Source organism: Phyllostomus hastatus, unplaced genomic scaffold (assembly GCF_019186645.2).
Source record: "Phyllostomus hastatus isolate PE091 unplaced genomic scaffold, TTU_PhHast_1.1 phas_scaffold_216, whole genome shotgun sequence".
NCBI classification, from domain to species: domain Eukaryota; kingdom Metazoa; phylum Chordata; class Mammalia; order Chiroptera; family Phyllostomidae; genus Phyllostomus; species Phyllostomus hastatus.
In genome coordinates, this window is record NW_025334018.1 from 6986822 (window position 1) to 7000252 (window position 13431).

General features: G+C 43.8%; 1 protein-coding gene across 6 annotated transcripts; it reads left to right on the forward strand.

Annotated features, from left to right (window-relative positions):
* The first annotated feature begins 1393 nt into the window (after positions 1–1393).
* RFX5 (regulatory factor X5) lies at positions 1394–10543 on the forward strand. 6 transcript variants are annotated; one of them, XM_045816844.1, is made up of 11 exons: positions 1394–1462; positions 2312–2440; positions 2689–2722; positions 3149–3231; positions 3559–3678; positions 3871–3990; positions 4128–4209; positions 4510–4711; positions 4939–5039; positions 5192–5296; positions 8101–10543. In XM_045816844.1, exons 2-11 carry the CDS (start codon positions 2325–2327, stop codon positions 8107–8109), a joined length of 972 nt encoding a protein of 323 aa, XP_045672800.1. In that variant the 5' UTR covers positions 1394–1462; positions 2312–2324; the 3' UTR covers positions 8110–10543. The 6 variants fall into 6 exon arrangements, with proteins under 6 accessions (XP_045672800.1, XP_045672795.1, XP_045672796.1 ...); XM_045816840.1 differs by lacking the exon at positions 8101–10543 and adding an exon at positions 2051–2078 and having other exon boundaries at positions 1421–1462; positions 5192–8092; XM_045816839.1 differs by lacking the exon at positions 8101–10543 and having other exon boundaries at positions 5192–8092.
* Positions 10544–13431: the final 2888 nt, after the last annotated feature.

Sequence of the window (13431 nt, forward strand, 5' to 3'; positions counted from 1 at the left end):
AAAAATTTTAATCAGTCTTTTATAAAAAGGAGGTGGGTCAAGGATGTCATTAGAAAAGAAAAATGGAAATTTATTGGGAGGTGGCAATGGCTTCTTATTGGCTGAGTTGTACTTTTCCCATTGGCTGGGCTTGTTGCTGGGCTAGAAGAAAATCATCCTTCCCCCTTCAGGGTGGTAGTCAGACACTTTTCATTTGCAGATGCAAAGTCTCATCTATTCCTGTTTGGGTTAGTTGACAATGAGTAGTAGGGTAAGAGAGCTCCCTCCAGAGACAGTCCAGACTCCAATTATATTTGAAATTTCCTTTATTAGTTTTCACAGTTCATTGCTTTCATCTGATTCATGATCTTAAAAGCCTTAACTAAGAGGGTTAAGAACCCATGACCTATTCAGTACAAAGTTCTGTGAAAGTAAAGAGTTCATGTGAGCTCTGGCCAGATACCTCAGTTGGTTAGAGCTTCACTTCTATATGCCAAGGTTGCAGTTGGGGCACATACAAAAAAGCAACCAATGAATGCATAAATAAGTGGAGCAACAAATCGGTTTCTCTCTCTCAAATCAATATTTTTTTTTAAAAATCAACCATTTATTGATGCAAATGGAATGCATCGATAAGTGGAACAATAAATCATTTCTCTCTCCCCGTGGGACACGGGGTGCAGGGGTGGAGATTGGTAGGGTGGGTTGTCAACCAAAATTCTAGTGTTCGTTAGTGCAGCATTATGGGGCTGCAAATGCAGTAGCAACTCTTTGTAAGGAAATGAAGTACATACGGGAAATAAGGAACACTAAGAGAATTTGAGCATACAATTCAGCTTCTGTAATACAGCTGCTGAGGTTTCCAGGCACCCCGTCATGAGGACACTGAGCCTGTTGGCAGGTTTGTTGTGAGTGCTTGCATATATGTGGGGGAGGGGGGTCAACATGTTTTTCATGAAAAAGGGAGTTACGTGAGCTTACAGCAAATTGCCATTACTACATAATTTTCCAGTTTTTTTTATTATCCACTGGTTCTTTCCTTCCAGTAGCTCTTACAACCGAAGGCAAAAGTGAAACCCGACAGGAGAGAGCAAAAGAAAAGGAAGCTCCAAAGGCAGCCAGGCTTTCGTCCTGCGGTCCCTTTAAGAGAAGAACCTCTTGGGACCGGCAGTCCCAACCGACCCCAGTTTTAACCGAAACCTAACCCGGACTTCCCCCTCTTGACTCAAATAAGACCAACTTTGGATTTTCCCTCCCCTGTTGACCAATCAAATTCTGTTACCAGGCAGACTTTTTCTGCCGCCTGTGAGAGCGCGGCGCCTTCTGTCTCCTGGTGGCAGCAACGACCAATGAGAGAGCAGGCCGTCGGAGTATCTAGGCAGATCGGGGCTGCTCCAGCCATTCAGAAAAAAGAAAATAAAGCAACGCACTAGCCCGCCGGGCCGGGACCGTGGGGCTGGGCTGGAGCGAAGGTGGCTACGAGGTAGTTTCTCTTTCTCCCTTACCTTTATTGTTGCTTGTGTGGGAAGGCGACTGTTCAAAGGTGGGAGGGGGCAATATGAGTTGGGAGGAGAGCAGAAAAAGATTTTAGCTATATTTTCAACAGCTTCTTCACCCATGTGCACGTGCCCCGAATCTGGGACCTCATTTCCCCAACGGGGTTCCCTATGTCCAGCCCAGGAGTTCCGCTGCCCCGAACCCCCTACTTCGCAGCAACCCGGGATTGAATAGAGGGGGAAGGGCGGGAGGTGGGGGCGCGCATCCGGATGGGATGTTGAGGGAGATGACGTAGGGGCCGGCGACATGGGGAGGGGGAGCGGCGGGGGAAGCGGTGGCAAGATTAAGTAATGAGAACTTGGGCCCAGTTTTTTCCAAACCCAGAAGGGCAGAACATGTTCGTATCTTTTCTGACCTGCCAGGCAAATTCGATGGTGAGCCTATATCAGAGAATTAGATAACTTTGTTTTGTGGTGGTTGTTGTTTTTGAGGGAGAAGAGGGTAGTATGAGGTCAGAATCAGAAATGAAAATTTCTTACGTGGATTCCTAATTCCCCTATCTCTTCCTTTACAGTTTTCCACATATAGGAGACTGCAGGAAGGTGGGGCAAATAGACTGGAGATGGCAAAGATCTTTTGGGGTATATATGGGCCTGGAAAAGTAATGGAATAATTTGTAATTTTTGGAGAAGGCACGTGGTGAGAAAAAGCATTGGAGAAATTCGGAAGCTTTCTTTCTGTTTCTGTTTCTCTTTCTGGGTAGAGAGATGAGTGTGCTGGGGTCTCTAGGGGAAAAGAAGTTAAATCTTCATGTCCTGTCTCCTGTCAACTCTAGCCCTCATGCCAGGATGGCAGAAGATGAACCTGATGCTAAGAGCCCAAAGACTACAGGAAGGGCCCCCTCAGGTAGTGCTGAGGCAGGGGAACCTACCACCCTTCTTCAGAGGCTCCGGGGTACCATTTCGTAAGTACTCTTGACCACCTCCAAATCTTGTTGAACACCTGGGTATAGATCCCTGTAGTGCCTCACTCCCTCTGTGGATGAACTGCCTCTCCCTGAGCAAGTGCATCTGACCAGGGGGAGATTCTTCACATGGTAGCAATTCATGAGCACCTGCCAGACATTTGAGTCTTCTTCCTCTCCCTAGCAGTCAGACACAGAATGGGGAAAAATCTTGTGTCTGACCTTCAGCTTTCTCCTCTTCTCCACAGTAAGGCCGTGCAGAACAAAGTAGAGGGAATCTTGGTAAGTATTTTGGGGAGGAGGGCAATAGAGAGATTGAATTAGTGAGGGATGAGGACAGTGAGGACATGAGTCAATGAAAGGTTTTGTGGGAGAGGCCATGTTTTCTCCCCTGTCAGAAGATAATTGGCTTTGCAATATGCTACCAGTTTGACCTTGAGCATCTCACTTCATCTCTCTGGGACCTGTTGTGTGGAAGCCCAGAGAAATAGATTCAGAGCCAATCATCTCTGCTCCCCCTGTCAACCATGGTGGCCCCTAAGGGCTCCTCAGATCACAGTGAGCACCCAGCCTCAAATCATGCTAAGGTCTTTTTTTTCAGTCTAACAGTCTCTAAGTCAGCTAGACTTTTTGGTAAGGATCAGAGGGTCCTACCTTGGGTCCTTCTTGGCCTTATTATTTCTCCTGCCTCTATTCTTCCTACCTCAGCAAGATGTACAGAAATTCTCAGACAATGACAAGCTGTATCTCTACCTTCAGCTCCCCTCAGGGCCCAGTACTGGAGATAAAAGGTATGTTTGGTGCTAGACTCTTAGATGTCAGAGATTCTGATTTTTAAAAAATAAACTGATTGTTTTATTTGGCACCTTGGTTCTTGATGCATTGTGAGAGGCTCTGATTCTTAAAGGCTCGCTGGGAAAGGGTGGGTGAATAGGAATCCTCATAACGGCTGTCCTTGATCCAAAAGAAAAAGTCCCTGACCTGTACTGGTTTACCAGAGAAAGGTGGATTCTGAGGGAAGTGATTTGGTCCAGCACTACCGCCGAAGTGATAGTCTGGATAGAACCAGGACAACTATTGGGAACTTAGTAATGGTTTTCTCTGTTACTCTCTTGCAGCTCAGAGCCAAGTACACTTAGCAATGAGGAGTACATGTATGCCTACAGGTGGATCCGCAACCACCTAGAAGAGCATACTGACACCTGTCTGCCAAAGCAAAGTGTTTATGATGCCTATCGGTGGGTGGATGCAGGGAGTGGAAGGGTGCGTGGGTGGGCACAGGACCACCCCTTACCCTTGCAGAGCTCCCTGCCTTGATAGAGCCTGACTTCTTAAAAAGGCTTTCCCAAACTTGATCCCCAGGGACCCTCTAAACCCACCCATGACCTTCTTCTCTGAGTTTCTTCTCATTCTGCACCCCCCCCCCACAGGAAGTATTGTGAGAGCCTCGCTTGTTGCCGCCCACTCAGCACAGCCAACTTTGGCAAAATCATCAGAGAGATCTTCCCTGACATCAAGGCCCGAAGGCTTGGTGGCCGGGGGCAGTCCAAGTATCCTTGACTGGTTGGGGCTGGAGGACCTGGGAAGGAAAACTTACGGATGCGGAGACCCAGGAGTGGAAACAGCCCAACCTCCCTTAAGGGGCTTGGAAAGCCCCATATGTTGGTTTCTCCTTAAATCCCATCAGATATTGCTACAGTGGCATACGAAGAAAGACCTTGGTATCTATGCCACCCTTGCCTGGCCTTGACTTAAAGGGCTCTGAGAGTGTAAGTAACAGACAACCCTGTGATTGCACTCTTCTCTCCAAGGTAGAAGTCAGAGGTCTTTGGGACATGTTTTGAGGACTGACACAGACTAGGTGATTCTGCATATAGCTTCTGGGTATATAGGATATGCCCTTCTGCCCACCCTATGGCTGAGGCAGAGGGTGAAGAGAACATGTGAGTTTCTGAGACAGGCTACTCCCATCCCCAGTGTGGACTTACTGTAGCCAACAATGGATGTTTAAGAGGGGCCAAAGTTCCTTTAGTCTGGAGGATTATGAGGCCTGTCCTTCCCCACTGCAGCCAGAAATGGGCCCAGAAGTAACCCCAGCACCTCGGGATGAACTAGTTGAGGCAGCCTGTGCCCTGACCTGTGACTGGGCTGAGCGAATCCTGAAACGGTCCTTCAGTTCCATCGTTGAGGTCGCCCGCTTCCTGCTGCAGCATCATCTCATCTCGGCCCGATCTGCGCATGCCCATGTGCTCAAAGCCATGGGGCTGGCTGGTGGGTGAACCTTGTCTTCTGTCCTGAGAAACCCTCAGCCACTTTGAACTCCAAAAGCACTCACACATGCTAGGGTAGAGACACCTGGGATTTGCCTTTTATTCCTGGAGACCCTTCTGGAACACACCTTAGACCACCTTCTTTCCGTTACCCTCTACCAGTCAGAATTGCCACACTTCCCATTCTGTTTCCCTTTCACCTTACTACCTTTTCTGGCACTTCTGCAGAAGAGGACGAACATGCCCCTCGGGAACGATCGTCTAAATCTAAGAATGGTGTAGAGAACCTAGAGGGTGGAGCCCATAAGAAACCAGAGAGACCAACCCAGGTAAGGTCGTTGGTGCCCCTGACCTTGCTGACCTGGCCTTGGGGCCTAATATACCCTTCCCCCATGGGTCTCATACTTTTTCACTTCCTGTGCTTATGCTTCCTCTGATGGCCAGTCTTCTCATTTACTGTGTTCCTCTCTTTACTTCTTAGCCTCCTCAGGAGCTGGAATCCCGAGCTGGGTCTGGTCCTCCAGCACGGAGCGAGCGGAAGAAGAGCGTAGTAGAGAGCCCAACCCCAGCAGCCAATAACCCGCAGGTTAATGCCCTGGTGGCCCGCCTGCCTCTGCTCCTCCCCCGGGCCCCTCGCTCACTTATTCCGCAAATCTCCGTCTCTCCAACCATCGTGGCCCCCAAGCTTCCTTCAGGCACTCTGAAGTTCACCCCGCTGCCTGTGTCCAATAGCATTAGGGGATCCCAGGCAGCTGTGCCCATCATTAATATGATCTTACCAACTGTTCCGGCTTTGCCTGGACCTGGGCAGGCTCCACCTGGGGGGCTCACTCAGCCACAGGGCACAGAAAGTAGGGAGGTAGGCATAGGTGGTGACCCAGGACCTCATGACAAGGGTGTCAAGAGGACAGCCGAAGTACCCATGAGTGAGGCCAATGGACAGAACCCACCAGCTAAAGCAGCAAAACAGGATATAGAGGGTACAGGGAGTGATGCCAAAAGAAAACGGGGTCGCCCTCGAAAAAAATCAGGTGGAGCAAGTAGGGAAAGGAATCCTACCCCTAACAAGTCAGCAGCTGCCATGGACTCTGCCCAGTCCTCAAGGTTGCCACGGGAGACATGGGCCTCTGGAGGGGGAGGCAACTCAGCTGGAGGGTCAGAGAGGCCAGGGCCAGTGGGAGAGGCAGAGAAGGGGATGGTGCCTGCCCAAGGTCAGGAAGGTGGTGCTGTTTCCAAAGGAGGAAGGGGCTCTAGTTCCCGCCATGCCAAAGGAGAAAAAAGTCCTCTTGTCACCCCAAAAGTGAGTGTCATCAGGGGCAGTAGAAGCCAAAAGGAGGCTCTTCATTTGGAAAAGGGAGAGGTCGACACTGCAGCACAGGGTAATAAAGATTTAAAGGGGCATACACTTCAAAGTTCCTCATCCCATGAGCAGAAAGAACCCAAAGCAGTACCCCCATGATAGGTATATGGAGAAGAGTGCTTATATCCGGATGTGAACTCACTCTTATCTGCCTGCCTCATAGAAGCTGTTCACCTCACTTGCTTTTCCTCTGGCTCTTGTTTTAAGGGAATTCATGCTCTTCTGTATAGACAGCTGAGGCACCCTGTCTTAGACAGTGCCTGCTTCCTCCCTTGACCTTTTCAGCTCAATACCCTTGGTTTTAGAGTCACTAACCTGTAGTGACCTTACCTGGATCCCTGTGCTATCCTGTGGGAAGACAGGAATAGAGTGATATGAACTTATAGTTAGGAATCTCTTGGTTTTAAGGTATAGTAAACCTAACTCTAACTGGCCTAAAAATAAAGTTTTACTGGCTCATGTAAAGTCCAGAGGTAGTGCTGGCTCCAGGTAAAGCTGGTCCAGTGGCTCTGTATGTCTCTAAATACCTGATTGACTTCTCCCATGCCTTCCCACCCCTGCTGTTCTACCTTCTGTAGGATCATCAGAACCCTGGGCTGCCTTGGGGCTGCCAGCTCTCCTAGAATTACAATGTTTCTCATTTACATTAAACCAGAAACAGGGCATCTTTGTTCTGGGAATCCCAGCAGAAAACCTCTGACTCACTGATTAGGACAACCCGTGTCACGTGTCCACCCCTAACCAATCCCTGTGGCCAGGGGGATGGTATATGCTGGTTTGCTTATTCTACGTTAGGGAATGCACCTGTGGAATAAAGGGCTGGATTATCTTCCGTACTCCTTACAAACTGGGAGGGGGAAGTTCCTGGGGAGGCAGCTGACACCTGGCCACTACTATGAAGTACATGTAATTTTAGCTTGCTAGGTTGAGATCAGCTGTACCTGCTTTTATCCTCAGTCTTACTGCAGCTGTCACTCTTCTTACTCTGGTCTCAGAAGGAATGAGAGGGAAGTCACTGTCCTTTATGGACTATCTCTTCAGTCTCATTTAGATGACAATCTCCCCCCTCCCCTTTTTTCCACCTATGGCTCAGAGGTGGAGCTCCTTCCTTTTCCTGTTTCTGAACTTTAGTTTCTCCTCATTTCTGCTTCCCTATCTTCCACCCTCCTGCCACTTTTACCAAATAGTGAGATTTACTTCTAGTCATTTATTAAAATTCATTCTGTATCCACCAGGTGTCAGTCTCACATGTCCTGACTAGCCAGGCCTGTGGGGTTTAGGGCAGCTGTATGGAAGGAGGTGTCTCTGCTTATCAGGGAGTACCAATAGGAAGGGAACCCAGACCCTCCAGGGGGTATCTTCCGGAAGACCAGTAAACCAACCAATATTTATCGAGGACCTACTTTGTCTTCTACGTAGGGTAGTTTCTGTCAGGGAATCTTGGTTCTTCCCAAGAAATAAGATTTTCTTTCAGGGAGACTCTATTCATTTATTTCCACCACAGCAGATTTCTAAAAATTATAATATGTAATGTTTGATATCTATAAAGAATATATTTAACACAAATAAATTATGGAGCATAATAATTAAATGACTACCTATGACCCATCACCCAACTTACACATTAAAACATGAGAAATATCATTGACTTCCTTGTGTTCCTCCCCTACCCTGTACCCTACCTCTCCCTAGATGCAACTACTGTCTTTAATTCTGTGTTTATTAGTTACCTACTGTATATATATATGTATCCTCAAAAATGTATTGTTCAGACTTGCTTTTAGCTTTATGAAAATTTTATACTCTAACAGTACCCTGTAGTTTACTTTTTTTCACTTCGCATTTTTTCCAAGCTTCATCCATACTGTAGATAGCTATGATTCATTCATTTTCATCAAGTATATAAACCACAAGTTAGTTATCCATTCACCTATTCACCTATGGACTTCGGCCTATTTCCAGTTTTTTGCTATTATAAACAATGCTGCTATGAATATTCTTACACAGGTTAGTGCCTTTGTTTTTTGCAGGATTTCTAGAAAGTTTTCTAAGATGCTTCCTTAAGTCTCTATACCACGTGCACTGGGGACTGTTTTCTCCTGCCTTCCCTGGAAGAGTTTACATCAGATTGAAATTAACCAACCACCCCTTGAAAATTTGGTAAAATTCACCTGTTAAGCCATTTGAGCCTGGTGTTTCTTTGTGGGAAAAATGTTAACTATTAATTCAGTCTCTTTAAAAATTATAAGCTATTTGGGCTTTCTATTTCTTTAAATCTTTTTTAAAATTCATTTACTGTATTTTGCCATGTATAATGCACACCTACGGCTTTGTGCACAATATACATAGGATCATTCTTCTCATGGCATGTAATCACTATGCCCATGTATAATGTGCATCCTTATGTTTCCCTCAAAAACTTGGGCAAAAAGGTGCACATTATACACGGCGAAATATGGTATTTATTTTTTAGAGAGGGGGAGATACATCAATCAGTTCCCTCTCATATGCCCCTTGGGGCATGCCCATTCACAGGCCAGCACTGAATCCACTGAGCCACAGCTGCCAGGGCTCCATTTTTTGCATCTATTTAGGAAAAATGTCTTTCTAGAATTTTGTGCATCTTACGTCTTTTTTTTAAATGAAATTTCTTGTATTTTTGTCTGTGCTCTGTGTAGTCATGCCCTCCTTTTCGTTTCTGCTAGTGCTTGCTTTCTTTTACCATTTAATTAATTATGGACATTTTCTATAGTACTTCCTTCTGATTTCTTTAGATTTAATTTTGTTACTTTTTAACATCTTAATTTTGACACATCTAATTAATTTTCAAGCTTTTTTTTTCTACTGTATGTTTTTAAACACCTGCTTTTCTACATTCCCCAGGTTTTCCTGTTGTAAAGTATTTTAAATTATTATTGAGTTCTAAGAACATTTAACTTACCTTTATGACTTTTTTGATTCATGAATTATTTCAAAAAGTTTTTTAATTTCCAAGTGTTTGGATACTTAAAAATTTATTTTTGATATGTTTAGTTTAATCATTTGTGCTCAGAGAATGTGGTCTCTGTGATACCAGTTCTTTGAAATTTGTTGGGATTGTTGATTGTTATTTTATATTCTGTAACTTATCTTGGTTGTCTAAAATCTGTTCTGTTTTGCCTGTGGTAGCTTGTTTCCTTGTATATTTTATCTTCTTGGGTTTTGAGCTCATATTTTGTTAAACTTAATCTATAGGAATCCAAACGGCCTAAACTGTGTGTACATACCTCCAGAGAAGACTTGTATTTGCTTCTGCCAAGAGCCAAAGGGTCTTTCTGACCTGGGACTGTTTGCTCCTTCAAGAGTCCCCAATTAATTCAGGAGTGCCAGGTTTTTCCCCTTCCTTGGCTAGGCCCAAGGGTTAGCTTCTGTTCACAATACAGGTATTGGTGTTTGTCTTAGGGCAAACCTGCTTTTCCTACTACATGTTGTTCATCCTTCATTTAGGTTTCAGTTTAATGTAATTTTTTTCTTCTTTTTCTGATTTCCCTTTCTAGCAGGCTCAGCAATGTGCTAAATATGCCTGCTGTAATTTGTCCAGGATCTAGTTGTATTTTACTAGGAAAACCTTTTATCATCCATGCTGCCTGAAGTAGGAGCTGATGACTGTGATTTTGTTTTCTTTCTTGTTTTTTAAGTGCTAGGCATTTGCATTTGTTAGAAGCTAGTTGATTTAGGCTCTGTCTTCAAGTTAATAATGATCATAGCACAGTGTGAGTTACTTGACAGTAAGCACAGAGAGCTGTGGAAGCCCAGAATAATAGCACACAGCTCAGACCCAGATCAGGGATGACTTCCCAGGAGAGGTGAGTAGGAATTTAGCTGGACAAGTCTAACTCACAAAGCAAGAACAGAATGACATAACACGTGGTTAAAAAAAGAGTCAAATCATGATATTTAAGTACTGCATAAGAGTTGAATGTATATTCAAAGAGATCATCTTGGGCTGAGTAATTTGGGAAGGCTTTATGGACAAGGTAGTCTTGAGTTAAGCCAGGTAAGTAGAGTTTAGCTAGGGGAGAAACAGGAGGGCAATCTGGGAAAAGCAGGGGTTTGGGAGTGTAGGCATGGCAGTACAACCCCGAAAGGGGCCTGTCAGGCAGAGGGCATGTGTATGAACAACAGTAAGAAATAAACTAGAACAACACACAACTATTATTGTTACCTGTTGATTAGATGAAAGCATAAACGGTATAAAGTTTGCATTCAAGGATGGGAGAACTGGAGTCAAAAGGAACCAGCCAGGGATCTGTTGCCATTATCCATGTGGGAGGGGATGAGGGACTAGACAAGGCTGCGGACACATTAGAGATGGTAGGCATGGAGACATGGAAAAATAAACCACTGGTAATAGGGTAGACAGGAGCATCCAAGGAAATATTCTCTTTACCATGACTGAATTTGAAATGTATCCATTCACTTTAGGAGACAAGGCCACTGGGTGATTTTGAGATTTATATGAATGTTACAAGGTTTTTAAGCAGTCTGTTTTAAAAATTTACTTTAAAATCTAACAGGAAACAAGTTATTCTGTAGTTAAGGTAGTCTTCAGTTCACTAGGTGAAGGGCTAAACTAAGATTTGGGGGACTATCTACTGTTTCCTCTCTGCCTATCATTCCTTATTCTCTCCCAATACCCTGTTCCCCATTCCCATTACCTTTCTCTCCAAGAGTCATCACCTTTCATTTTAGCCCTATCACAAATGAAGTTACAGATAAGTTATAATTTAGTAAAATTTGAAATAAGATTTTGCTATTAAACCAAGACAAACTGTCTAGTATATGGCCCCAGATAAATGAATTTATTGCCCATTTTTGTGGATAACAAGTTGCTTTAGAAATCACAGCAAATGAAGCCCTGGCTGGTATGGCTCAGTGGACTGAGCGCCAGCCTGTGAACCAAAGGGTTGTCAGTTCAATTCCCAGTCAGGGCACATGCCTGGGTTGTGGGCCAGGTCCCCAGTAGGGGGCCTGTGACAGGCAACCACATATTGATGTTTCTCCTTCCCTTTCCTTCTCTAAAAATAAATAAATAAAATCTTTTTTTAAAAAAGTAAATGCTACAATCACATACCAAATGGGAATTAATGGCATTATATATTTATCTAAGTGTTTTGTCTCATGTTAGAGTTCCTCAGGAGGTCTACTCTTTTGTGTAGGATCATCCTGCTCACTGTATCCTATGAGATAAAACCAAGCATAAAATAACCAGTAAAGCAGTATTTATTAAATGCTGGTGAGGAAAATTTTTTGCTGGAAAAAGGGTAAACTTAGTTCAAACCTTAGCTTTACCACTTGCCATGAGATTTTGAAAATTTACACCAGTTTCTTCAAACTCAATTGTATCCTATTAATGGTTTATGAAACTGATTTAGCAAGATGCAAAAGTTTTTAAAAAGTTCAATGAAATAGCCCTGGCCAGGTGGCTAAGTTGGTTGGAGCATCCTCCTGTGCACTGAAAGGTTGTGGGTCTGATCCTGTCAGGGCACGTACCTAGGTTGCACATTGTGCTCGATGTTTCTGTCTCACTTCAATGCGTGCAAATGCGCGTGTCTCTCCCCCCTTTCTAAAATCAGTAAATAAATCTTTGGTGAGGATTTTAAAATAATAAGTAAAATAAAATAGAAAATATGGCCCTAGCTGGTGTGGCTCAGTGGATGGAGTGCTGGCCTGTGAACTGAAAGGTCACCAGTTCAATTCCCAGTCAGGGCACATGCCTGGATTGTAGGCCAGGTCCCCAGTTGGGTGCACAAGAGAGGCAACCAATCGATGTATCTCTCACACATTGATGTTTCTCTCCTCTTTCTCCCTTCCCCTCTCTCTAAAAGTAAAGTATTTAAAAGAACAGAAAATATCGGTGCATTACATATAGTAAGGGTAAATGTTTCATGAAACTTAGCTCAGTGAAGACATGATTATGTATTCTTCAGTGGTCATGATATAAGAGCATTTGGGCTGAAGTGAAACAATTTTGAAAAACCAATGGCAACCATTGGAAACTCAGCTTCCATAAAATGGGATAACATCTTTTTCATAGGGTTTTAATGAGGAATAAATGAGGTAATGTTTGTATTATTACACAGTAAGGGCTTGAGTAATAAATAATTCCTAGCTTATTTTCTCTAAAAATAAAAATCCCAAAATATAACGGCTTAGGTGGGAAATCAGCCTTCATAATTTCTTTAACTACAGGAGTGTTTAAAATATAACTAAAGCTGTATTATGACCTGAGTCCTCTAGTTTTACCCACTTTTGATGAGTAAGCCAACTTCTTTCTCCAGTTTGATAAAATTTAAATAAGATAAGTGACATTACCTAACCCTGTTGGTACTTTCCTAGTGCAATACCAACAAAACTTTTCCTGTGGTAGAAACTAAGGATACAGTTAGAAGACAAAACTGAATCCTTTCTTTCCTTAAGGAGCTCAGACTAGAGGGGTTTGAAGATTCATAGAAACAGATAACCTAAACAAATGAACAAACAAAAAAAACCACTTCAGAAGAAATTAGAAAGAAAAAGTCATAAAAAATATAAAGAAAAGTCCACATATGAACCCTCAGAACTATAAACACAGACAACTTGAAACAAACTACTTGTGTGTGTGTGTGTGTGTGTGTGTGTGTGTGGGGTGTCTCCCTTAATGAAAGACAACTGCTTATAGCTATTGAAAGTTTGAACAGAGATGTTCCTGAAATGTGTTTTTGTCATTAGAAAATTAAAAACTTCCTACTATAAAAAGCAGAGCTGTCACATCCCTTTTTACAATATTTCACAGATGTGGTCTTAGGGCCCTTGGGAATCCTACCCCTGAAGGAGGTGAATGTGTGACTCTAAACCCTAGGCATGCCCTGGCCGGGTAGCTCAGCTGGTTAGAGCCTGATACTGAAGGTTGCGGGTTCGATCCCGGGTCAGCGCTCAGGGCACATATCAATGAATGAATCAATGTATAAGTAAGTGGAACAACAAAATCAGTGTTTCTTTTTCTTTCCCTCTCTTTCTCTAAAAGTCAATTTAAAAAAGAATTGTAGGCAAAAGCAGGGCACCACATCTTGATACCTGCCTGACAGCTAACTGGGAGCTAGCCAAGAGGTGCTAGGCCTAACAGACAGGCTAACGATTCCCCACTCCACTGGACCAGTGGTGACAAATTTAAACTATCTTTGGTACTCTCAGCCTCATCTTTTGTTGCTGTACTTCTGCTTTAACATATATGGCTTACCAGCCTGTCCTCTCTTAATTTGAACAAATTTCCATTTCTGTTCTTAGCATGCTTTTTTTTTCAGCCCCTCCTCTTTTTTGTTATGCTGGCTTACACCCAATAA